Source organism: Nelumbo lutea, chromosome 8, assembly GCF_056320005.1.
Source record: "Nelumbo lutea isolate HS-2025 chromosome 8, American lotus-T2T, whole genome shotgun sequence".
Lineage (NCBI taxonomy): Eukaryota > Viridiplantae > Streptophyta > Magnoliopsida > Proteales > Nelumbonaceae > Nelumbo > Nelumbo lutea.
In genome coordinates, this window is record NC_142691.1 from 28,692,418 (window position 1) to 28,720,229 (window position 27,812).

Genomic DNA, 27,812 nt, shown 5'->3' on the forward strand with positions numbered 1-27,812 from the left:
TTGGTGGCCAACGGATTGCATGGATGCCCTTGCAAGTCGAGCCTTCCAAGGTTCTCGTATGAGCTGGTGACCTAAATTTAGTAGTGCTGCCCCTATAGGTTGAGCTCCCAGTGCAATTGTGGCCCTGAATTGCTGACTCACACCAACAATAACATTATGCCCTCACAAGTGGGGTTAAACATGTACGTTGTGGTCTCGCAAGCACTCACCCAAGAAGATAATCCCACTGGATGACGTAGAAGTAGCCATATGAGAAATTACTACAGAATGACCACCCACTTAGGTGGAAAATTCAGGTCGCACATAGGCTAAATAAGGATAAGAAGAGTGAACTGCGAATCACTTCTAGAGCCTAAGGGCTAAGGTGTCAAATTAATAAAAGACCTTAACACCACATGAGACTCAGTCGCCTCTTAAGTATGGACAAATAAAAAAGTGGCTTGTGTGTAGGTAGGACGAGAACATACCCTACAACATCTATTCACTTCGGTGTCCATTGAGATCGAGTAATTCCTATTAGAGCCTAACTTGTCAGCCCGACACTTCGTTAGTAATCCATAATTATCCATGTCAGCTTAGGCATATACCGAGTTGCCTCTTTGGCATGGGCAAAATAAAAAAGTAGTTTGCATTTAGCCTCATCGGTGTGCATACAATTTGGCACCTCAGGGTAATCCATACTTAGAAAACTTTTATTCAATGGAGTGGAGGACAAAATACAACAATTATTCGGCATACCAGTTGAGCACCATGACAAATGCAAACTTAGTTGATCTCTTCATAGTAGACCTCTACCTTGGTTTTAGGCTCTGCGTCGAACTCACTGGCTACTATTTTGAGAACTAGTTTGAGTGACACTACACCAAAGTCTACCTAGGTGGAGCGACCTAATAAAACTTTCACGCAGTTAGAACCCCCCTTTTGAGGATAGCATGGTAAGCTTCGCTCTCAAGGTAATGGTCAGATCGCAGAACCACTTGGTGGTTACATACCTAATAAGGTAGATGTCCTTAGGATACTTGCTTCACCTCTCCTCGAGATGATGAATTCACTCTCATGCCCCGAGAATCAAGACAGCAAGATCCTACGTAAGGCAGCAAACTCTCAAACTATTTTGATCTGAGAAGTAAATCATACCAATGCTTACAACTATGAACTGATCGAATCAGTCATCTTAGGCCAAAATGAGCAATTTCCTCCCTTTGCCGAGCTACTCTTGGCTCGAGAGTGGGGAGCAATTGAGGAGGGCGGATTTGACCCTCCAATAACATCATGACACATGGCATATTGGAATAACTAAGTGAAAAATTGGAAATTTCCACATCTTCAATGAAACAAATTGGAAAATTGAGCTTATTTTCTAGCTAGGAGGATTTTTTAATACGAATTACTAGGATGCTACATGGAGTGAATGTTGTTACTGTAGACACTCTTTGAGTCAAGCTCAAATATCATAGGATTGGCCATTCTTTTCTGAACTATCTTATGAGATTTTATATCAATGAGGGTACATTCATGGTCCATTTTTAGTGGGCCTCCATTTTGTAGCCTTAGGTCAATTTAAGGAAGTGCCACCAACTTTGGAATATTATTTTGATATTAAATAGCCATTGGTATAAGGTTAATTAGATATGACCATTATCAACAGTGATTGGGTTGTGGAAGGGACTTGCTTGTATGTGGTGCGGAGAAAGCAATTTTCTTTAAGGATTTGTCTTGTTGACTCTGCCCCTAGTTTCCTTTACATGATTCGGCCCATCTTTCTCCCAAAATAGTAGGAATAAAACATTAGTTAATGTGATGATTTGAATTTATTTCTTCACTAGTGTGCTTGTGTTTCATTGAGGGTTTGCAAGGGGAGTGTTGTTACCATGGTTGCAGTGGATGTAAGCCCTTCAAAAACAAATCTTCTCCATAGTATTATAAATATGTTAATTGTAATTGGGTTTACACCAAAATAGCTAATCTATATATAGACGTGCGGTACAAACAACTAACATGATAACATAAGACGCCAACAAAACAAGGAGAGATTGATATACATTCCTCACCCCAAATAACCATGAGATGCTACCGTGTGAGCAGCAGTTTATTTCCATCGTGATGCCCAAAGTGAAACATAATATTCATTTATCAATGTTTTATGTCAACACAAGCTTCTTCTTTATCTTATCAAGTCTTGCGGCAACTTCTTGGGAAACAAAAGTTTGTTGTTTCATAGGTGACTCACTTTCTTCTCTATCAATAAGATTTTTGTCCACGACTTCCATTATTTCAGTTGGGAGCGACATATGTACCCATTTTCTTAGGCTTAATTCTCCAGCAAACATTTCATTTGTAGGCTTCTTTCTTGTAAACATCTCCATCAACAAGATCCCGTAGCTATAAACATCACAACTTGTCGAAACTCTTCCTTCAGACCCATATTCTAGTTGCACCATACACAACCAGGAAAAGCATTAATAACAAGAAACAAGAATAAAAACAAAAACTTAGAAATTATGGCATATATATGGCTTTTCAATTATTACATTAAATAGTTTTTAGTTAAAAGCCCCTACAATTGTGAAAAAGGCAGACTGATTAATCAGCTAGGAGCCATTAAGGTCATGTTTGGCTCACTGCCCTGGGCCTTATTTTAGTCCCATAGCACAAAATTTGACTAGCTTGCAGCATGACAAATAATCATACCCCATCTTGTTTATTTCATTCTTTGAGGAAACAATACCTAAACAACTGTTGCCAACTTGCCATAGATGTTTACTTTTGTGAAAACACTTTTACAAAAGCTTTTTACAAAATTACTTTTACAAAAGCACTTTTATAAAAGTACTTTTACATGAAAGCACTTTTATAAAAGTACTTTTACATGAAATCAATTTTATGAAAGCACTTTTATGGAAGTGCATTTATGAAAGCACTTTTATGGAAGTACTTCTATGAAAGTACTTTTATAAAAGCATTTTTATGAAAGTACTTTCATGAATATAAAAGCATTTTTTATAAAAGTACATTACTAAAGCACTTTTATGAAAGCACTTTTATGGAAGTACTTCTATGAAAGTACTTTTATAAAAGCATTTTTATGAAAGTACTTTTATGAATATAAAAGCATTTTTTATAAAAGTACTTTTATGAATATAAAAGCATTTTTTATAAAAGTACATTACTAAAGCACTTTTACAAAAGTACTTTTATAAAAGCACTTTTGTGAAAGTACTTTTACAAAAGCACTTTTATGAAAGTACTTTTATAAAAGCACTTTTACGTAAGTACTTTTATGAGAGCACTTTTTACAAAAATACTTTTTTAAAAGAACTTTTTTACAAAAGTAGTTTTATGGAAGCACTTTTAAGAAAGCAGTTTTGTAAAATCACTTTTACGTAAGTACTTTTATAAAAAAACTTTTATGAAAGTACTTTTATGAAAGCACTTTTATGAAAGTACTTTTATAAAGTACATGAAAGCACTTTTATGAAAGCTCTTTTACAAAAGTACTGGCACAATTTTTTTTTTGAAGAATGAAAATGAGTAGCATAGGACACTTGTCAGTTTGAAAAGAATTCATTTCTAGGAAAAAATCATATGGTTCATAGCAATATTCTCTCATTCTACTTATTTTTACCCATTCTTTTCCATTTTAGAATTTCGTTTTGGGCAAGAATGAGAATTGAACCAAACATGGCCTAAATTGCATACCTACCATGGGGATCTGTGCAATGAATGACATTTGTTAAGCAAAAGCTAAAATATAAAAACACATAAGAGTACAATTGTTTTATATTTTTAAAATTTTAAATAATTAATAATTATTTATATTTTGTATATTGCTTTTAATAAATTTTTTATAATACAAAAAAATAATAATTAATTTCAGCTAATATTTTTCACCAAAATAATAAAACTGACTAACCTAATCAACTTGACTCGAGTTGGTCGGTTTTCTATTATTTTTTGTCAGCTTTGGTTCAATAACTTCCCAACCTAACCAAGTTGGATTAATTTCACATTGGACATTTGTAAGCTGACTAAAATCGAATGACCTTACCATAGATATATATTAATATCGGTTTTGAAATAAGAAAGAAATAGCTAGAAAAGTTGATGTTGATCAATACATCTTTTCACTCAAAATTGATTTTTTAATAAGGTAAAATTCTTACACCTCCCCGACAGTTTTTGCTAAATACTAAGACCTTGTCTTTTTAAAATGGACTAATATCTCCCCTCTCAGATGTTTTAAATGGTTATATCTAACAGAATAATAAAACAAACAGATATGCTTTTACCGGACTAATGGTGCAAAATTTTGTTATACAAATGAATGCAAATGTGATGAAATGTTCAAGTTTCATATTAGATAGGAGTACATGACATAGTTATAATAAAAAGGGTTGCAAAAAGATAAAAATTTGGGGTATAGTTCAATCTCTATGTTAAGATTGTACAATATATATGTTATTAGCTGCTTTTGGGCTTGTGGATTGTCTATCTGATTTGGGCGAAGCAATTCCTATTTCCTAGTTTGCCTCGGGTTTGCAAACTTTGTCTTAAGCGAAAAACTTGGCTCAATCCTTAGGCAACCTAGGAAACTTGCTTAAGCTTACCTTGCTAAGCTTATGTACTGTTGGATAGGAACACCTTATGCTATTGATAAAAAAAAAATCCTTATGTTTATAAGGAAAAATATATGATGCCGGAAAGGCATCAAGGTGACTTCCTTTTTATCGTAATAAATCAACATTATTTGGGCCCAGAACTTAAGATTCAAGATCCTCAAATTATTGCATCAAATGGAAGACCTGTTAGATTTTTGTCAAGACATTAACTAAAGGGCATCCTACAATGTGGATTGTTTTTCTTGTTGCTGGTTTCAAAAATAAATCAAACCATTTTATTTGAAAATAGGTTGTTTCCTTGAACAAAAACACATGTAACATGTTTTTGGTTGTGTATGTGTTTTTTGTTTTTGATACTGAAACCAAAAAACATGTTTTCGAATCTGGTTTCAAAAACATGCTTTTAAACATAATATTTTATAAATCATATAATTTCTATACTAGAAAATTTGGTTTTTATTTTAACAACTATTTTTTTGTTTGTCCCAAAAACATATATTGATTTTTAAAACAAAATCTATTTGTTTTCCCCTTTGAAAACAAAAACAAAGTTGAAGAACATGTTTTTGATTTTTTCTGATGTGTCAATTTCAAAAACAAATGAAAACAAAAATTTTCATGTTGTAGAATGCACCCAAAATAATAAACTAAACCAATTGCGCTATAAGCATATGCATTTTAGGCTCAGTTTTAAGGAGTACAAATACAAATATGTAAAGTACAAATGCATAAAAAATAATACAAAATGTAAGGTTTTACACTCTACATATTTGTATTTGTACTCCTTCCAAAATGAGCCTTAGATCTGGTGGCCACCATAATATCATGCCTTAATTTGAGAGGGATGTTAAGTGACCAACTCTAACTACACTCTAAGATCTATTGCTGGCTATGTTGTGCCCCATGTGTATAGAATACTGGCATATTTATCCGAGAATGGTTATATAGCCTATTATACATGGCACAGTGAGCAACAGATCTAGTTGGATCATGGGTACCTATGTACTCTCCAACGAACCTTTCTTATTCTATCATTATCTTTCATATATAAAGTGGGACCACATCATTCTTCCTATTGTTCTTCTTCCCACAAACATCTAATATATATATATTAAAGGAAGGCTTTCAGGATATAACCCTCACCATTCACATACGTGGCTTTTTCAAATTTAGAGGGATGACATTTTTTGAGAAGTTGTTAAAGACCACAACTCACCACCACCATTTAGACAAGTGGCTTTCTCATTTTCTAGAAAGCTAGACACGTGGCAATTTCTAAAAAATTCATGCTAAATCCCACAACCCACTGCCAGGTTACAACCCCCCACCATTCAGACACATGACCTTTTCATTTTTCTGGATAGCTAGACACATGGCATTTTTTGACCCACAACCCACTATTATCATTTTGAATTCATTCATGAAAAAATGCAGAAAATGCAAAAGTGGTTATCCACGACCACTTCTGTCTATATTCTATCAATCTTAGTTAATCATAACCTTATTTATATTATAGCAAAAGAAAGCTATCCATATTCTAATAATTATTGAAAAGCTATTTTTTGAAATAAATATTTCTTAAAATTTTAATAATTATTTAAAATATTAATAAATATAAATTTAGGGAAAATTTATGATGCGGAAAAGATATGGTATGGAAAGAGTTTTAACCAATCAAAATCCACCCATGAATTTTGATAAATAACACCTGATTGGCTACTACGTGATTCCAATTTACTAGTTAAAAGTTTTTCAAATATTATATCTTTTCCATGCCATAGTCAAACCCATAAATTTAACAACATTGATTTCATAATGTAAATTTAACATTACTGATTCCCCATACTTAGTAAGGGGTCATTCACTAGTACTACATAAAGTGATAAAACTAATTGGGGCTCAATTGACGAGTTCTTTGGCTTGTTATAGCATAGACCTTGGATCATGGTTTTCATAACTGGATTGGACCGGAAAAACTGGGAACCGATCAGGTGACTGGTTCTGCTTTTCCCCCAAATCGGATTTTCTCCAAAAACTACTGATTTTGGTCAACAAACTGTTGACCTAGGCGATTAATTGTTTGAACCATTTGAACCATTCAAACGGTTTTGATTGTTTTTTATTTTTTTTATTTTTTTCCAAAACGAGCCAACCGCTCAACCCGGTAACCGGACCCTTGGATTAAAGATTGAAGTCTTCGACCTTTGATTGTTAGGCAAATGAAAAAATATAATAAGCAATGATGATGATGATTTACAAGGAACCAAACATACATACCTACATATATATATATATATATAGGCTATGCATTTATACTAATAAAAATGTATTAATGATATATATTATATATATGGAAGTAGAACCCTTAATATCTTTGCAATGCCAAAGTCACCCACATGAGCTACCATGTCTTCATCAAGGAGGATGTTATTAGGCTTCACATCACAGTGCACCACAGGCTCCGATTGGTTGTGATGTAGATACTCCAGCGCTAAGGCAACATCAATCATGATATTTATTTTTTGGAGGAGATTCAAGAAATAGTTCTGGCTGTAAAGCCATTTTTCAAGGCTCCCCTGTGGCATATATTCCATGACTAAAGCTCTAAAATCAAGATTGGAATAACTGCTGATTACTTTGACTAGATTTCTATGTCTAACATTACGCAACACCTGACATTCTGCATCAAAACTCTTAATTGCCCCTTCAAGTTGCAGATCCAAAACTTTCACAGCAACAATGATTTCATCAGACAATGTAGCTTTGTATACTGAACTGAAACTTCCTGTTCCAAGTAAGTTTCCATGATGGAAGTTGTTTGTTGCTTGCAGTAGCTCATAGTAGGAAATCATTCTATGCTCTATTGCATGCAATGAATCGACACTTGCCGAAATATTCTTCTTTTCCATTCTACGTTTTAGTAGCAGAAACAAGAGAGCAAAAATGATTGCAGAGGAAGCAATTATGGGAAGAACAAATTTAAGCTGATGACGAAATTTTGTCTTTCCCTTTGCAACAGAATAAATGGGGCAGATTGGAATTCCCAATTTTGATGAGCCACAAAGTGCTTCATTCCCAAGGAAAGATTCTGCTGTGAAGTTGGAAAATGGCCCTCCACTTGGAATTTGACCTTGAAGACTGTTATGTGAAAGATTCAAATAACTGAGAAGGGAAAGTTTCTCCATCGATTTGGGAATGTTGCCTGACAGATTATTAAAAGATAGATCCAGGAATTCCAAGCTCACCAATTTACCCATTGATTCTGGAAGAGGACCTTGAAATGAATTTCGTGACAAGCTCAAATTACTTAACCTTTGGAGGTCACCTATGGTACTTGGAATGCTGGCAAATAACTGATTCCCAGATATATCTAGTTGAACCAAGGTCTTCAATTTTCCCACTGCTGCCGGTAGATTCTCATGGAAGGAATTTTCTGACATGTTCAGAATTAAGAGATTTGGAATAGTCCAGAGGCTTGGAGGAATTGGAGATGTGAAAATATTGGACTGTACGAAGAACATTTGTAGTTGACTGAGATTCCCTATGCAGTTGGGTATTTGTCCAGAGAGTTTATTTCCAAAAAGTTTCAATTTTACCAATCGTGTCAAGGAACATATCGCATTTGGTATGGATCCATGTAGGTTATTTCGTTCGAGGAATAAACCTTGAAGCTTCTTTAACCCTTGTATCGTTGATGGAATGGTCCCACTGATGTCATTGTAATCTAAACCCAAACCGATTAAACTGCTCAAGTTACCAATCCCTTTGGGAATACTTCCCCTAATTTGGCACGCTTCTAATGCAAGTGCTATAAGGGAAGCTGATAAATTCCCGATAGATTCGGGAAGGATGCCATTCAACCGATTAGCATCTACGTTCAAAACTTGCAAGAACCTACAATTTGTTAGTGAACTGAGAAACAGCAGTTCTGGAGTATCTGGTTGACTAGTTAGTTGGTTATGCGCTAAGGTGAGAACTTGGAGTTGTTGCAGATTCCCCAACGATGTGGGCACCGTTCCACTAAATGAGTTTCTAGAGAGGGCCAGAAAATTTAATTGGGAAGCATTTGAGATTGAAGCAGGTATTGGCCCACCGAGGCTGTTATTGTTTAGGTTCAATTTTTCAAGTTGGTGAAGCGAATGTCCCATATTTGAAGGAAGATGCCCAGACAGACGGTTATAACCTAAGTAAACCATTTCAAGAGTTGAAATGTTAAAAATCTCTTCTGGTATTGATCCCGTAAGACTACATGTTCTAAGGTTCAGCCATTGCAGATTTTGCAGATAACCCAATTCTCGTGGAATATTTTTACCAACCAGGTAGTTTTCACTCAAATCAAGAATCACCAGATTTGAAAGGTTAGCAATAGATGGAGGAATAGTAGCTGTGAGTGAATTTTGGTAGACAATTAGGTGCTTAAGGTTTGACAAGCTCCCAATTTCTCTGGGAAGGCTTCCAGTGAAATTGTTGGCACGCAAAGATAGAACTTGAAGCCTTCCACACTGACTTGAACTAGATGGAATCTGGCCGCTGAATTGATTCATACCAAGATAAAGCCCTCCAAGGTTTGGAAAGCTATATCCAATATTCATCGGAAGACCACCATATATGCTGTTGCTTGTGAGGTCCAAATATTGCAGACTAGAGATGTTAAATATGGTGGAAGGAATGGTACCTGTTAGATGATTATTTCCCAGATCTAATTCCCGCAAGTTATGAAGACCTCCTTGTAGGTTGTTGGTGCGAAATGCAAGCACTTGTAGCGAAGATAAATTGCCCATGGAAGCTGGGATAGTGCCATTCAGACCATTATTTGTAGTAGCTAAGATACGAAGATTAGGCAACATTCCAATCTCTCTTGGCACACCACCAGTTAATTGGTTGACTGAGAGTGAAATTTCTTCAAGCTTCCGGCAGTTTGATAAGTTGGGTGGAATCATTCCATCCAACTGATTCCATGACAAGTCGATTCGTCTCAGTCGAGCCAACTGGCCAATTCCATTGAGCAAGTGTCCTTGGAAACTGTTGTTGCTAAGGTCAAGTTGTGCAAGGAGAGGTTGCAGAGTCGTGGCTCAATGGTGCCTCCGATGCCCATGTTGGCAAGTTTTAAGGCGGTGACTCTTTGTCGACGGTGGCTGCAAGAGACGCCCATCCAGTTGCAAAAGGAGGAATTAGTGGTCCAATTGTAAGCCAAGATGTTGTGAGGATCATAGAGCAAGATCCGGGCTTTGAAGGCAAGGAGAGTGGATTGATCAGTGAGGTTTGAGTAATAAGCTGTAACGAGCCACGGCAATGGAATAATTGATAAGCACAAGCATAGTAGAATCGTAACAACCGAGATGAGAAAAGGCTTTCCCATGATCATAGCTAGTTTGGAAATTTGAGCTGCTGTACTTCTTAAGTGTGTTCTCATAAATAAATAAATAAATAGGATACAAGCAACAAACATGATCATGACTCCATCTGCAATACGTAATCAACAGTAGGCGTTTTGTTTTGTAGCCCTTTGAACCGAGCCCACTCCCACATGACGAGTTTGAGCCAATGTACCTTGATGATTCCATGTTTCCTTCTGCCTTGTACAATTATTACATTGTACAGTTATGACAACAATACATCTAAGGGGGGAATGACCTTGTTGTGGGCGGTGGGACCCACTCTCACATTACGGCAATGTACCTTGGTTTGGCCGGTGGGGCCACAACAATACATTAAGGGAGAATTGACTCTTCAGCCCACCCAAGAATTCTTAACCCCACTATAGATTCAATGAGGGGATATAATTTCAGAATTTTGGGCTGCAGTGTATCTCTATGGATTCAATGACGTGATTCACAACATCGCAATTAAAGCCATGATTCACATCAATTTTGGTACCACATGATTCACATCAGAGCTAAAATCGTGAATCATAGCAAATTCCTTTCATGACCGGCTAATTTGGGTCCTATGTGCGTTCCCTTTCTGCCGAAATACCCTTTTCATACTCCTTTATGCATTCCCATTATTAATTTGGATCTTACCATTCACCAAGGAGACTTCTCTCAACGTGTTCCACAATAAAATTGACTTATTTTTTATGAACAAATTAATCAAATTTCTATCCACACGTGATAACAGACAATCTTTTGATATCAGCAACTAAAATAAGCAAATTCATATTTTCATGATACTGGTTCCATAAGAAAGCATTACTGGGCATTTAGGAACTGGGCTTCTACACGTAGGGTTGTAATCGGATGCGATTCAGATCAAATTCAGCAAAATTGGAATCCGATCCAATTATTGAAAATTAACATCTGAATCCAATCCTCAATTCAATTGGATTTGAAGACTTCGGATTCAAATTTCTATCCAAATGGTTTTGCCTCAAACATGGGTTTAATCCAACTCTGCTTTAATCTTTTAAAATACAAAAAGAAATTAAAAATTTAATTACTTTTCAACTTTTATATATAATAAATTAATATAAATATAACATACTGAATTTATTATACATAAATTCATATATAATATAATATATAAAATATATTTTATAATTTGAACATAATTATATAAAATTTATATATTAAAAATCAATAAATATTATAATATAATCGGATTCAAATTTTAATAGGATCGAATGTAGATTCTAAAATCCGAATATGATTACATAAATACATCATCCAAATCTGAGATAATTGGATTGGATATTGGATTAGGCCTCGAATTTTCGGGTATCATTGATAGGCCTAACTATGTGTGATCGGTATTCATAAGACCAATTCCGTACAAAAGAATTATCAAAAGCTTGTTGTTCACAACACTGCTTATATTTGATCTTCTAAAAACAATTTTGAGTTTAAGATTTGATATAATCGAATTGAATTAAAAAATTCAAATATCACAACCAGTCAAATTTGGATATCCTATACATACCATTTAAGTAATCGAATCGATTCTAGATATGACTTGATTCATTTTGATAAATATCCAAATTCGACTAATTATTTAATTCTTATATATAATATATGAAATATCTAAAAATTTTATATAATTTATATATAATACTTAAATTATATATTTATATACTTTATATAAACAAAAAATTTATTGTATATGTTTATTAATTACATAAAATAATTAATCGGTCAAATTGGAATCAAATTAAATATTTGAATATTTAATCAAATTTGAATTTGAACATTGATTTTCAGTATTTGTCAAATATCAAATCGAATTCGAAATGGTCCCAACACCTGACACTTCATTTGATAGAAATCTATTTATAAGGGTTGATGTGGAAATCTATTTAGAATATGGAAGAAATGTTCTTGACTCCTTGACACTCCATTTGATGGATCACGGAATAGGATGGTCTTGACACATCAACATGCCATTTAAAAAATGGCAAAAATGGTCTTGACACCTTGATAGGCCATGAAATGTTTCATGAATGACAGAATTAGTCCTGAGACCTAGACACATTAGGCAAGGTTGGCTCGACCAAAAATACGATTTAATGGATGATGGAATTGGTCATGAGACATAAACATGCTATGTAGGGTAAGGCCAATCAAAACTATGATTTCACAAATTTTCTTCGTAAGGGCCGTTATGATGGTTCCTATGGCCAATTAGGCACCATATGTTATGGGTGAATAATGTAACATGCTTAACAGATGGCAAGTGTCCATGGAAACTATTGTTTCTGAGGTCAAGTTCTGCGAGGAAGGAGAGGTTGCAGAGAAGTGGCTCTATGACCCCTCCGATGCCCATGTTGGCAAGTGTTAAGGCGGTGACTCTTTTGTCTGCGGTGGCTGCAAGAAACACCTATCCAATCACAGAAGGAGGAGTTGGTAGTCCAGTTATCAGCCAAGAGGTTGTGTGGATCAAACATCAAGGTCCGGACTTTGAAGGCTAGCAGAGCGGATTGATCAGCAAGGTTGGAGGAATAAGCTGAGGCTAGCCATGGCATGCATAAGCATAATATGGTAACAATAGGGATGAGAAAAATCTTCCCCATGATCATAATTCATAACCAGGCAGTTATGGCTCTAAGAGATTGGAAATTTGAGCTGCAGCAAGCCAGCAAGTGTGTATAAATTACAAGCAAGGAAGAAGGAAGCAGGAGTAAAACTTTTGGTTTTGTAATCCCTTCTACACGTCTTGATTTATTTTTACCTTGTAGTAAACGGATGAGTCCACTCCCAAGTGAATTGTTTTCTTTTTTGAGTAACATATATACATCTCTCAAGATTGGATTGAAATCAGAATAAGTTTATGAAGAAACCAATCATCTACTCCACTTTTTGTATTAAGACAGACCCAAATACATAAAACGAAAATTCCCAAAACAAAGAATCACTAAAACACCTAAGAGCATGGTTTTCGAACTGTCTTTGGGCCAATTGTCGGATCGTTTAGCCCGGGAATTGTATAGGTATGGTTCCGTTTTTCTTGAAACCTGGTTCTTGGTCAAAAATCATTGAATCAGTCAACAACCTATTGACCCGGGTGGTCAAATCCCCAATCCATTCAACAATTTTGGCAATTTTTTATTTTTTTAAACTTTTATTGTCAGAATAGACTATCTGTTTGAACTGAATGATTGAACCATAAACTTAGAAACCGATGGCCAGAACAGTTTCAATTTCATATCGTTTTTTAAAATGTTGGCTAAGAGTAAATAACTAAATAAAAATGAATTAAATTTTTCCATATATATATATATATTTAATATAAAGATGTATTAATCATGCATATTAATTAATTAGACCAAACCAGGCCTTGACAAGTAAGTAGCGATAAAGAGTTTTGGAAGGACAAAGACACAAAAACCTGACTATTACGAGTGGCAACTAATTGAAAGAAAAAAAATTATAAAAAGATGAAGACTTTGACCTAGACTTGCAAAGTCTTTACAACCTGTGAGCGGAACCTATACGGCAAGAAAAGAGGTTGACCGAGACATCTATAGTATACAATCCTTTTCCATCCCAGTGTCCACGCTTGATCGTCTCCGTCTCGGTATTTGGACCATAGCGCCTAGCCAATGAGAAGTGCAACTTGTTGTGATTCGTTTTTAGCTTAGATCGTTGCAAGATGATGCTAAAAATGAATCTTTGACAACATTTATTTTACAAATGTCGCAAGAAATTATATCTCTACCTAGAGGTGTAAATCATGCCATTTTTCCCTCACCTCACCACAACATGAAACGATTGAGCGGGTCGTGCCAGCCACATCTTGCGGCCCGACCCATATATATTTATGTATTGTGTATATAATATATAATAATTATATAATATATTAATATATATAATTTTATTTTGAATTTTATTATATTATTTTTATTGCGTAAGCAATTGTGTGTATATATATATATATATATATATATATATATATTATATATATATAACAAATTACATTATATATATTTTTATTTTATTAGTAACTATCAATTAATTAACTAGACTAATCATATTCAGTTAAGTAATTAATTAATCTTGAAGGATTGCTTAAAGCTAGGGATGTCAATAATAGGTTAGGTTTAGCATGTCTTTGCCCCAAACTAGCCTAGCCTAGGGCTGCCAACAAGTTTGGTCTAGGTAGAAGCAACCTCAAACGGATTGTTAATCGGGCCAAAATTATAGACCCATAACCATTCCAATTGATAGTTGGGTCTATTGGTTTGAACTTGATAGATCCAAATATACTAAAAACTATATTTGTTTATTTAAATAATAATTTAAACTTTAAAATTTGATAATATAAGCTTAATAATAATTATAAAATATACTAAATTATTTGTGTATTAATAAACGAATCTTTTTAACTAATATTATCTCATTTATTATCCATAAAATCTACCATTTATAGCATAAAATGTGAAACCATTCGGAACAAGAAAGAACCAAAACTATCTTAATTATTAATCTTGATAAAATCATGGAACCAGAATCTGTTTGGATGGTTTGAGTTTGTTGGGCACATCTATCCCATTGACAACCCTTGCCTAACCTGACTCTCTTTAATGTTCCTACATAAACCAAACCTGAGCCAACTTATTATAAGATACATTTTTTGACCTTGACCCAACTCAATAGGGTTCAACCTAATTTTGACCCAACCTGATCCACAACATTTTAATTTTATTTTTATAACATATATTGAAAACATAAGATCTATTAATTTTAATTTTCTTATAAAATAAAAAATTATTATTTAAGGCCAAAAAAGATTTTGTTTTTTGCAAAAATATTGTGTGAAGGAGCCAATGACCCATTGGAAGTTTGCATACACTTAGTGTGCAACCCACAAACCAATCATTGGGTTGAATGTGTCAATGGTTCAACCATCCAGGTCAAATAATTTTTTATTAATTATCGGATTTTGAGAGAATCAGACCCGAAATCATGGTTGTGTGATGGTTTAGATAGTTCGAGAAATCAAGCCAATTAGGAAGGGCTATCAACGGGTTGAGTTTGGGTCGAAAACTAACTAGAACCAGAACAATCCAACATGAAATGTGGAGGACTCGGACCCATAGGGTTTGTAAGTTTGGGACCCGAAACCAAACCATTCAGTTCTCAAGAAAATTGAGTCTGACTCGACAAACCATGTTATAATAAATAAAAAATAAATATATATGTTTAATATATATTAAAGATTTTATATATTATACATTATAAATTATACGTATCGTGTATATATATAATTTCATTTATTATACATTATATACAATGTATAATATATTAAACAATATATATACATTATTTAATCGGGACTGAATTAGTTTAGTACAAGGTGGAACCGGTTTTGAAATGATAGTAATCGAGACCCTATATCAAGACCTGGAACCAACTCATCGGTTCCAGGAACTGGAACCAAAAATGGCCCAATCAGTTCGGGTCTATTGATCAGGCCCGACCAATTGATAGCCCTACAATTAGGGCATCAATGGATTGGATTTGGGTTGGGTCCAAGTAGAACTGGAACCAACCTGACCATAATTTTTAAGGACCCATAACCAAACCAAACCAAACCTGATAGGGTTTGTAATTCTAGACCAAGACCCAAACTGATTAGTTCTCGAGACAATTCGTCTGACCTAATGGACTTAATTATAAGAAACCTATTGAAAATATTACATATAATATTAATTTATTTAATATTATATGCATTTGATACATTTGTATATATACATATATATATAGAAGTATAATATATACTTAATTAATATATATGTATAATATATTACATTGTATATAATTTAATATATGGCTTGGGTCGGGTTTGAATCAGTTTAGGACAAGGTGGAATTGAATCTAATCAAGTAAGCAATGTTTTCAAACCACCAATGACCTAACCAGTTGAACCATTTGGACTATCACTCAGCCAGGATTTCGAGGTCTAGTTGTATTAAAACCTATTAATCGATCAAAAACCATCTAACTCCAACTTGACTGGTTCAACTATTGACCCATTTGACCTAGTCACTAGGTTATAGGCTCAATGCATGCAAACTTTTGGAGGCCATAACTTTGCACTCCAATGTCCGATTGAGGTGTTTTTTTATTTTGGGTAAATTTTCAAGATCTATATGTTCCAAGGCACCATTACCCCTCTATTTTTGTGAAGAAACCCTTTTTTGCTTTAAATTGCAATTTTTAATATTTTTTATATATAAACTCATTATACCTTGTATATAATGTATATGAGTCATGAGTTCCATTTCAGATAACCAAAATGCATGCGTGTGAGAAACATTAAATTTGATATTTTTGCAAAAATAGCCATTTGTATTAATCAATTCAAAACATTTTCATAACATTTCTACCAGCAAATCTCTCTCTCTCACAATGTGTATTCATCAACCCAAAACACAGAACAATGCAAGGAGGAGTTCACATAATCTCTGCCCGACAACGTCCCACAACACATCCCCACCGTATATTGAGAACATCTCCTGGCATCAGAACCGATGATGCCATCATCGTGGGATCTGTCTTGGTGTTTGTGCTACTTCCTCAACCCCCCCCCCCATTGTTTTCCCTCTTTAGTAAATTTTTTACTTTTACTCTTCAAAAAAAGGTTAAGTATACAATAAGAAGTATGCCTGGCAACTTCCAAAACACCACTCCCAACCCGATCACACTCCCTCAAAGGCCATAGACAACAAAATAAAACAACCACAAGATAGTAACTAATCCAAAACCTATAACAATCTTAGACCCAAAAGCCAACAAAACACACCCCAAACAACCATTAAGTATTTATAAGGTTATCTTAAATAATTTACTCAAGAGAGAAATAGACAGTGACCATTTTAGCTCCAAAAATGGCCTTTTTTCTAACTAGCTAACGCCAAACCCTCAACAAATTTTCTTATGATCTTATCCAATCACGATCATGACCTCCATAGAAATAGACAGTGACCATTTTAGCTCCAAAAAGCCATTATTAAAAAACATTCGGTATATATATAATTCATAAAATGGTAAAAGTTAAGAAAATTACATGTTTTAGCTAAAAATCAAAAATTGAAGAAAAAGAAAAATTATAAAAATTATAAGAAATGATTTTGACCACTCCCTTCAACTATCTGAGTTTCTGAAATATGAGCCTCCAATGACCCTCATTCCTTTTGACCATTTTGTGTTCTACTTCAATTTGTATAGATTAGAGAGAGAGAGAGAGAGAGAGAGAGAGAGAGAGATTCAACATGCCAATGATCTGAACCCCCGAATTGAGCTACCTATGTAGATGAGAGAGAGAAAGGAAGAGAGTTGATGCAAAGGCAGAGAGTTATTCAACTTTCAAACCCTAAACATCATTGATTCACGACCCTATGGATACCCATGACCACCCTAAACCAACCCTTTTCTCCTGACCCAAAAGGATTGCTCAACCCATATTGACCCACAAGATATATGGGTGGGTATGGGTGGTTTTCAAGTGAGTTGCGTGGGTCAAATGGGTTGGGTCAAAACTCGCCACCCTTACATATGAGCAGCTACTTGAACAACACTTTGTTCTAGAGATTTTGTGGGCTGATCCATGATTGGTAGCCAAACTACTTTGCAGCTTTCTTTTCCCTTAATTTTGTGATCAACCTTTGCTAGGGCTGAAAACTCTTCAACATGGACATTAAGATCTAACATGAAGAAGGCAACGAACTTGCCCTTGAGTCTGTCCAAACTGATTTGTACCACCATAGTAACTTAGCATGACAACCACAATACCTATATCTATATCTATAAAAGTACTAATAACTTCTAAAATTTCTAGAATTTTTCTTGACCAAATACTCTAACTTTGAAATATGATCCCTCATTACTGTGAGTGAGTAACATGTAATTTGAATATATACTATTAATGAGTGCATTCAATTTCCTCTCATAAAATCCAATAATTTAAGGTATTAACTCTCATTCACCTTCATTGAATCGTATATTGAAGTCATTTTTATTTCTTATCATTATTAAATACCACTAATTAAATCCATACATAATAAATTAATAATCCCAATAAAAAAACTTATATTATTAAAACCTACTTGAAAAGAAATAGTGTTTCCATCTAGGCGGTTGTAAGAAATTAAACCATTTTGGGTCAAATAATGGGCCAACCTGTGTTGCCACAATTAAATAACAACTTCAAAAAAAACAGATAATATGCAAACAATATAGAAATTTAAAAAATGGAAAAAATTTTAATATCATATATTCAATATATTAAACAATAATAAGTATGAATATAAAAAAACATTATTATTAATGATGGAAATGGAATATATAATTAAAAATCAACATAGAAATGAAATGATGTCATAGTCAAATAATAAAATTTTAAAAAATATAAAATACAAAGAATCACAAAAATAAGAAAAAAAAAACTGGGCATATATCTAATGTTATATATTTACAAAAAAGTATAATATTGGGTACATCTCTACTATTATACATTCATTATATTGAACAAAATAATTATTTTATATAAAACATAATTTTATCAATAATGGAAATTTAATACAAAATTTAAAATCAACATAGAAATCAAACTATTTTCCTTTTTGAGTGGTGGGTTAGTGGTTTGAGTAAAATGAGTTAACCAATAATATGATATTTAAATATTACATCTTTAAAAGTAAAAATATACAAGTAATTAAAATAATATATAAAGATTATATAATAATTATTCCAATAAAAAATTTAGTGTGATAAGTAAAATTATTTATATAATCTAGATGGAATATATAATTTAATATCGATCCAAAAGCAAAGTTGTTTTCTTGTCTAGATGGTGGGCCAATGATTCGACTTTTTAAAGAAACTCATGATGTAATAAATGAATAATAAATATTTAGATAATTATAGAGCACAAAATGAAAAAGGTACAAAAACATATTTGAACATTTCTAATGTTATATATTCATTATAATAAATAAAAATCATTTTTATTTATGACAAAAATAAAATAAAAAATTTTATTCTAATAGTAATAATAATAATAATATGAGAATACACATGTATCACTATTACTATTATTACTACTAGTATTATTATTATTATTATTATTATTTTTATTATTATTATTATTATTATTATTATTATTATTATTATTATTATTATTATTATTATTATTATTATTATCATTTAAAATTTCCACGGCTATGTGCACATTTATTAAAGCGAATAAATATGAGAATACACATGTATCATTAAACTTTACAAATTCTCAACTCCCTTCTTGGGTTGGGCTTGAGTTACCTTTTGAAATTTAAGAAAATTCGCAATTTTCTTGCACCTTACTCTACTAATTGTGATTGTTCAATTGCTAGTTGCAATGTTTAAGAGTTGGGATTGTTGTCCTTTCCTAATATATCTTTCAAAAAATCAACTATCACAGTTCATAACTTGCGACCAAATTTGTTAGTTATTACTCCCTCCAAAATAAAGACACCATCTATCTACTTGTTCTTCACAAACAACCTTCTTAAATTTCCCATGAATATTACCAACAAAAAACAAATTCATTGTCTTTTTTATGCGTTTTCTTACATGCCAAGTAGTTTAGTTTAATTAGTCTTCGATCTGGTCACTGACTTCACTCTCTATCAACTACATTCCTAATTGGACTGGGATTTGAAATGATTATTAATTTATTAGTCTCATCTTTGATCTGTCCATTAAGTACCCACATCCGTTGTCTTCTTCTTTTCTATAAATGTTAAAAATTCTTTCATTCTTCAATGCTTATCTGTTTTTAATTCAATTCATCAATTTCTTTTTTCAAGCCAAACGAACATGGGGAAGTGCGTTAATTAATATAAGAAAATTTGAAGATGGGCATCCCATATTTAAGTGATGATATCGTCTTTGAAGAGATACTGAATTGAGTTCCAACAGATTTTTTTCATAACAACTTCAAACTTGTTCGTAGGAATTAGACTGAATTCATCTCCAATGCTCATTTCATTAAAGCTCATTGCTCCAACGCTAAACAGGGTTTGATTACTCTAGGGCCAACATGTTTCAAGCTCGGTTAGATTGCAATGCGCTTAATGGAGATTAGAGCAGGCAAAATGATAGTTTAATTCATCAAATTTAGATCTATGAGTTCATGTGAGATGCCCAACCTTAGAAGCTCCTCTAATGGTTTGCAGCTATTACAAAATGGATTGAGACTTCACAATCTTTATGTAGTTAATCCTACTACAAGTAAATGGATAAGAATTCTTCCATTCAATACTACACTTACCAGTCGTTAGTTCAACTTGGTGTATGTTTGTTGTACACATGAGTATAAGGTAGTACACTTTATTCAAGATTACAGAAGTTTTACTTTCCAATGTGAGATATTAACTTGTGGTGGTGGCGGTGGTTATGTTGATTCATGGCAACTAGTCAACTTAATTATAGATATACAAATTGATAAATTCTTTAGGGGAGAAAGAGCTATTGAGAGAGGAGTTATACCGTGGAATGTTAATTTGACCTAATATATTATTTCTATGGATCATATGGAAGAAAAATTCTGTGTAATGAAATTCCCTCATCGACATTAGTACATACAGGTGTAGCTAATAGAGAGAGGGTTTCTGTCATTTCTTGATGGAGATCTCTAAGGACATATAGATGAGTGGGTTTTAAAGGATTTTGGTGTAGGACATTGGGTTAAAGAATACAATATCAAAATGCCTTGGGAGGTACGACGGATTTTGTATAATGTTATCATCATTGTGAGGAACGGTGAAGTTATTGTCTTTCATAGAAGTGAAAAAATACTACTTTTGTGACTACGATTTGCAAGTTATGGGTTAAGTAAAGAAATTTAGTACGATAAATAAAATTATTTATATAATGTAGATAAAATATATAATTTAATACTGATCCAAAAGTAAAGCTATTTTCCTATCTAGATGGTGAGCCAATGATTCAACTTTTTAAGGAAAACTCATGATGTAATAATTGAATAATAACTATTTAGAAAATGATATAATGCAAAAAATGAAAAGGTACAAAATTTGTGAAATATATTTGAACATTTCTAATGTTATATATTCATTATATTAAATAAAAATCATTTTTATTTATGACAAAATTACAATAAAAATTTTATAATAATAATAAAAATAATAATAATAATTATGATTTAAAAATTCTACGGCTACGTGCGCATTTACTAGATTGAGTAAATATGAGAATAAACATGTATCACTAAACTTTACAAATCCTCAACTCCCTTCTTGTGTAGGAACTAGGTTTCCTTTTGAAGTTTAAGAAAATTTGCAATTTTGTTGTACCTTACCCTACTAACTGCAATGGTTCAATTGTTAGTTGCAACATTTGTGAGTTGGGATCCTTGTCATTTCCTAATATATCTTTCAAAAATCAACCATGACATTTTAGTACATAGTTTTTGACCAAATTAGTTAGTTATTACTCCTTACAAAATAAGGGCACATCCATTCATCTGGTTGTTCTTCACACATAGCCTTCTTAAATTTCCCATGAATATTACCAACACAAAAACGGATTCATTGCCTTTTTTACATGTTTTCTTGCATACAAAGTAGTTTACTTTAATTAGTCTTTGAACTGGTCACTAACTTCACTCTTATTAGCCTCATCTATGATATGCCCATTGAGTACCAGCATCTGTTGTCTTTTTCCTTTCTATTATTGTTAAAAATTGTTTTATTCTTCAACACTTGTTTGTTGTCAGTTCAATTTAATCAATTTCTTTTTTCAAGCCAAATGAACATGGGAAAGTGTAGCAATTAACATAATAAAATCTGAAGATGGACATCCCATATTTAAGCGATGACATCATCTATGAAGAGTTACTGACTAGAGTTCTAGCAAAATTTCTTCATAACAACTTCAGACATATCTACAGGAAGTGGACTGAATTAATCTCCAACCCTCGTTTCCTTATGACTCATTAGTCCAATGTCGAAAGGGTTTGATTACTCTAGGGCCAACTTGTTTCAAGCTCGGTCAACCTCTTTTTCTTGCCGTATAGGTTCCGCTCACAGGTTGTAAAGACTTTGCAAGTCTAGGTCAAAGTCTTCGTCTGTTTATAATTTTTTTCTTTCAATTAGTTGCCACTCGTAATAGTCAGGTTTTTATGTCTTTCCCCGTCCCTTTTCCTTTGTCCTTCCAAAACTCTTTGTCGCTGCTTACTTGTCAAGGCCTTATCAATATGGTGTGGTCTAATAATGTCTAATTAATATATATATATATATATATATATATATATGAAAATTTTGATTCATTTTTGTTTAATTATTTACTCTTAGTCAATATTTTAAAAAACGATCTGAAATTAGAACTATTCTGGTCATCGGTTTCTAGGTTGATGGTTCGATCATTCAGTTCAAACAGATGGTCCATTCTTACAATAAAAATTAAAAAAATAAAAAACTGCCAAAATCGTTGAACGGATTGGGGATTTGAACACCCGGGTCAATAGGTTATTGACCGATTCAATGGTTTTTTGCCAAGGACCAGATTTCGAGAAAAACGGAACCAGTTGGCTAGACAATTCCCGGGCTAAACGATCCGACAATTGGGTCAAAGACAGTTCGAAAACCATGCTCTTAGGTGTTTTAGTGATTCTTTGTTTTGGGAATTTTCGTTTTATGTATTTGGGTCTGTCTTAATACAAAAAGTGGAGCAGATGGTTGGTTTCTTCATTCACTTATTCTGATTTCAATCCAATCTTGAGAGATGTATATATGTTACTCAAAAAAGAAACAATTCACTTGGGAGTGGACTCATCCGTTTACTACAAGGTAAAAATAAATCAAGACATGTAGAAGGGATTACAAAACCAAAAGTTTTACTCCTGCTTCCTTGCTTGTAATTTATACACACTTGCTGGTTTGCTGCAGCTCAAATTTCCAAACTCTTAGAGCCATAACTGCCTGGTTATGAATTATGATCATGGGGAAGATTTTTCTCATCCCTATTGTTACCATGTTATGCTTATGCATGCCATGGCTCGCCTCAGCTTATTCCTCCAACCTTACTGATCAATCCGCTCTGCTAGCCTTCAAAGCCCGGACCTTGATGTTTGATCCACACAACCTCTTGGCTGATAATTGGACTACCAACTCCTCCTTCTGTGATTGGATAGGTGTTTCTTGCAGCCACCGCAGACAAAGAGTCACCGCCTTAAAACTTGCCAACATGGGCATCGGAGGTGTCATTGAGCCACGTCTCTGCAACCTCTCCTTCCTCGCAGAACTTGACCTCAGAAACAATAGTTTCCATGGACACTTGCCATATGCACTTGGCAAGTTGGCTCGACTGAGACGAATCGACTTGTCATGGAATCAGTTGGATGGAATGATTCCACCCAGCTTATCAAACTGCCGGAAGCTTGAAGAAATTTCACTCTCAGTCAACCAGTTAACTGGTGGTATCCCAAGAGAGATTGGAATGTTGAGTAATCTCCGTTTATTAGCTGTCACAAATTGTAGTCTCAATGGCACCATCCCACCTTCCATCGGCAATTTATCCTCGCTACAGGTGCTTGCATTTCAGACAAATAATTTACAAGGAAGTATTCCGAGGGAGATTGGAGGTCTTCATAACTTGCAGGAATTATTTGTGAATCATAACCAGCTAACAGGTACTATTCCTTCTACCATATTGAACATCTCTACTCTGCAGTATTTGGTTCTCACAAACAACAGCATCTCTGGTAGTCTTCCGATGAATATTGGGTATGGCCTTCCGAACCTTAGAGGTCTTTATCTTAGTATGAATCAATTCAGCGGCCAGATTCCATCTAGTTTAAGGCAGTGTGGAAGGCTTGAAGATCTAGCACTGTATGCCAACAAGTTCACTGGCAGCCTGCCAGGAGAAATTGGGAACCTGTCAAACCTAAGGCGCCTAGCTGTCTTCAGAAATTTGTTGACAGGTACTATTCCTTCGTCTATAGGTAACCTTTCAAATTTGATGACGATTGACTTGGGTGAAAACTACATAATTGGGGAAATTCCACGAGAACTTGGTCATCTACAAAATCTCCAATTCTTGAACTTTGAAGGGAATAATCTCACAGGCTCAATACCAGAAGAGATTTTAAACATTTCAACTCTTGAATTGCTTGCCCTAAATGCTAACCGTCTATCTGGGCATCTTCCTTCAAACATGGGACATGTGCTTCATCAACTTGAAGAATTGGGCCTTAGTAATAACAGCCTCACTGGGCCAATACCTGCTTCAATCTCCAATGCTTCCCAATTAACACTTTTGGATCTGGGTTGGAACTCCTTTAATGGACCAGTGCCCACATCGTTGGGGAATCTACAACAACTCCGAATTCTCAACTTGGTGCGTAACCAACTAACTAGTCAACCAGACACTCCGGAACTCGTTTTTCTCACCACACTAACAAATTGTAGGTCCTTAGAATTTTTGAACATAGGGTTCAATTGGTTGAATGGTATCCTTCCAGATTCGGTTGGGAATTTATCAGCTTCTCTTAACATATTTGCGGGAGATGAGTGCCAAATTAGGGGAAGTATTCCCGCAGGGATTGGGAACTTGAGCAATTTAATCACTCTACATTTTCCTGGAAACAACATTGGTGGGACCATCCCGTCAACAATACAAGGGTTAAAAAAGCTTCAGAGGTTATACCTCGACGCAAACAATCTGCAAGGATCCATACCAAACGAGATCTGTAATTTGACACAATTAGGAGAACTGAGTGTTTCCAAAAATAAGTTGTTTGGACAAATACCAAAATGCTTAGGGAATCTCCGTCAGCTACAACAGCTCTTCATGTCATCCAATATGTTAACATCTCCGATACCTTTAAGTCTATGGACTATTCCAAATCTCTTATATTTGATCTTGTCAAATAATTCTTTGCATGAGAGCCTACCTACAGCGGTGGGAAACTTGAAGACTTTAGTGCAATTAGATATATCCGGGAATCAGTTATTTGGTAGCATTCCAGGTACCATTGGTGACCTCCAAACGCTAAATTATTTGAGCTTGTCACGAAATTCATTCCAAGGCCCTATTCCAGAAGCATTGGGCAAGTTGTTGAGTTTGGAAAATCTGGATCTTTCTTTTAATGATCTATCAGGCAACATTCCCAAGCCGATGGTGAAACTTCTGTTTCTCAGATTTTTGAATCTATCACATAATAGGCTTGAAGGAGAAATTCCAAGTGAAGGGCCCTTTGCAAACTTCACGGCAGAATCATTCCTGGAAAATAAAGCACTTTGTGGCTCATCAAAATTTGGAGTCCCAACCTGTACCATATATTCTGCAAAGGGAAAGACAAAATTGCATCTGCTTAAATTTGTTCTTCTCACCATTGTTTCCTCTGCAGTCATCTTTGCTCTCTTGTTTCTGCTACTAAAACGTCGAATGGAGAAGAAGAATATTCCCCAAAGTGTCGATTCATTGCATGCAATAGAGCATAGAATGGTTTCCTACTATGAGCTACTTCAAGCAACAAACAACTTCCATCATGAAAACCTACTTGGAACAGGGAGTTTCAGTTCAGTATACAAAGCTACATTGTCTGATGGAATCATTGTTGCTGTGAAAGTTTTGGATCTGCAACATGAAGGGGCAATTAAGAGTTTTGATGCAGAATGTCAGGTGTTACGTAATGTTCGTCATAGAAACCTAGTCAAAATAATCAGCAGTTGCTCCAATCTTGATTTTAGAGCTTTGATAATGCAATATATGCCACAGGGGAGCCTTGAAAGATGGCTATATAGCCATATCTATTTCTTGAATCTCCTTCAGAGAATAAACATCATGATCGACGTTGCCTTAGCACTGGAGTATCTACACCAAAACCAATCAGAGCCCGTGGTTCATTGTGATCTGAAGCCCAGTAATGTCCTCCTCGATGAAGACATGATAGCTCATGTGGGTGACTTTGGCATTGCAAAGGTATTAAGTGCAAATAAATCTGTAGCACAAACCAAGACCCTGGGCAGCATAGGGTACATTGCACCTGGTATGAGTTCTTCCATATATACAAAATCTACCATTGCTACATTAATTGTTATTATAAATGCATAGCTAATCTTGTAAATCATCATCATTTTTTATATTCATTATTTGGTTGGGTTCGACTATGATATTGAAAAGATATGATATCTGAAAAGCAACAAACCAGGTTTTGATTGGACAAAACTCTTTCCCTACCATATCTTTTCCGGTCTTTAAAAGATCAATACCAACAATATAAAAAAAGAAAAGAAAAAAACAATGTTTTAAAAACCAGAGGAAACCTAAAAAGAGCCACAAAGACATTGAGAGTTTTTCATCATAACTTCTTAACCAAAAGTCTCTAACCAAATGCTACATATTATCTCTCCCTCTCCTACCTCTTCCCCCAACACTTTTAGAACCCCTAGGGCCTACTTGATCTACTGTATACATATATACATCAGCTATCTTCCTCAGCATTCTATTTCCCAATAATCATCCATAATCATAAAGTTTTTCCAACTCATCTCCTTCTGAGACTACTTATTTCCCAATCAACCATACCATGAATCCTTGGATGGGATCATTAAACCAAGCATTGGCCCCTTTACAAAGGGATTTTGATGAACTTGGTCATAATGTTGATTGGTGAAGTGAGAAGGTCAATAAGGGCTCATTTAATGGCCGAACACATTTCTCGATCAAAATCCACTTTCTGTAATTACCAACTTAATACTATTTAATTTTACAATTGTAAAGCCATATGCCATGGTTTCTAAGTTTTTCTTTGTACTCTTGTTTCATGTTATGATTTCTTGGATATGGATCAACTAGAATATGGGTCTGAAGGAAGAGTTTCAACAAGCTGTGATGTTTATAGCTACGGGATCATGTTGATGGAGACATTTACAGGAAAGAAGCCTACAGATGAAATGTTTGCTGGAGAATTAAGCCTAAGAAAATGGGTACAAATGTCTCTCCCAAGTGAAGTTATGGAAGTCATGGACAAAAATCTTGTTAGCAGAGAAGAAAATAATGATTCACCTATGAGACAACAAAGTTTTGTTGCCATTATGGAATTAAGTCTAGATTGTTCAAGAGAATTGCCTGAAGAGAGGCTTACCATGAAAGAAGTTGCAGCAAAACTTGATAAGATCAAAAAGCAGTTTTTGGAGACTTCAAACATTGATGAGGCATTTAACAACCCTTAAAGTGTGAGTATTAGTTACGACTTGGTTTATGATCATCACCTTTGTAACACATTGAATATTAGGTTTCACTTTGTGTGCTGTGTTAGAAATAAAGTTGCTAATATGGCAGCATCACATGGTTAGGCAAATGTATATCTAGTTGGTGACTTGGTGTATTATGCAATGATGTTTGGTTGCTTGACTTGTCTGTTTATATATAGAGATTAGGTTTTTGGTTTCTTTGTGTCTAATTGTTGTGGTTCTTTCTGTTTTGCTTGGTCTGATGTTTTACATTGGTTGTTTACTGTCATTGCAGTTTTTTATTGCTATTTTAATTAACTATCTTCCAGAAGAAAAGTCAACACTTTGCTTTTGAGGAGTCTCGAATTCAAATTGGACACCCCTTCATTAATTTCATATCCTTCTTTTGTTCTCTCATTTGTTTTACCCTGAATTTTAACTTGAACATGTTTATTTAAAGAATTGTTACATGGAAGATAATTATCTTTAGAAAAAATGAATTACATTTTAAAATATTAAGA

At 34.2% G+C, this 27,812-nt stretch overlaps 2 protein-coding genes across 2 annotated transcripts; one reads left to right on the top strand and one right to left on the bottom strand.

Annotated features, from left to right (window-relative positions):
• Positions 1-1,887: 1,887 nt before the first annotated feature.
• LOC148843615 (uncharacterized) lies at positions 1,888-10,010 on the bottom strand. Its single transcript, XM_088958408.1, has 2 exons — positions 7,016-10,010; positions 1,888-2,428 (listed from the first exon to the last, which is right to left on the bottom strand). The coding sequence occupies exons 1-2, from the start codon at positions 9,557-9,559 to the stop codon at positions 2,366-2,368; spliced, it is 2,607 nt and encodes an 868-aa protein (XP_088814534.1). The 5' UTR covers positions 9,560-10,010; the 3' UTR covers positions 1,888-2,365.
• Positions 10,011-22,956: 12,946 nt separating this feature from the next.
• Positions 22,957-27,533, top strand: LOC148843616 (uncharacterized). Its single transcript, XM_088959664.1, has 2 exons — positions 22,957-26,105; positions 26,915-27,533. The coding sequence occupies exons 1-2, from the start codon at positions 23,048-23,050 to the stop codon at positions 27,289-27,291; spliced, it is 3,435 nt and encodes a 1,144-aa protein (XP_088815790.1). The 5' UTR covers positions 22,957-23,047; the 3' UTR covers positions 27,292-27,533.
• Positions 27,534-27,812: the final 279 nt, after the last annotated feature.

Bases quoted from the DNA above. Each gene is read 5' to 3' on its own strand.
- LOC148843615 (XM_088958408.1), bottom strand. From the start codon at position 9,559: ATGATTCCACCCAACTTATCAAACTGCCGGAAGCTTGAAGAAATTTCA. The intron at 2,429-7,015 runs GTGGGTGACTTT...TGGTGCAACTAG, and splicing joins ATGAAGACATGGTAGCTCAT to AATATGGGTCTGAAGGAAGA.
- LOC148843616 (XM_088959664.1), top strand. From the start codon at position 23,048: ATGATCATGGGGAAGATTTTTCTCATCCCTATTGTTACCATGTTATGC. The intron at 26,106-26,914 runs GTATGAGTTCTT...TGGATCAACTAG, and splicing joins CATAGGGTACATTGCACCTG to AATATGGGTCTGAAGGAAGA.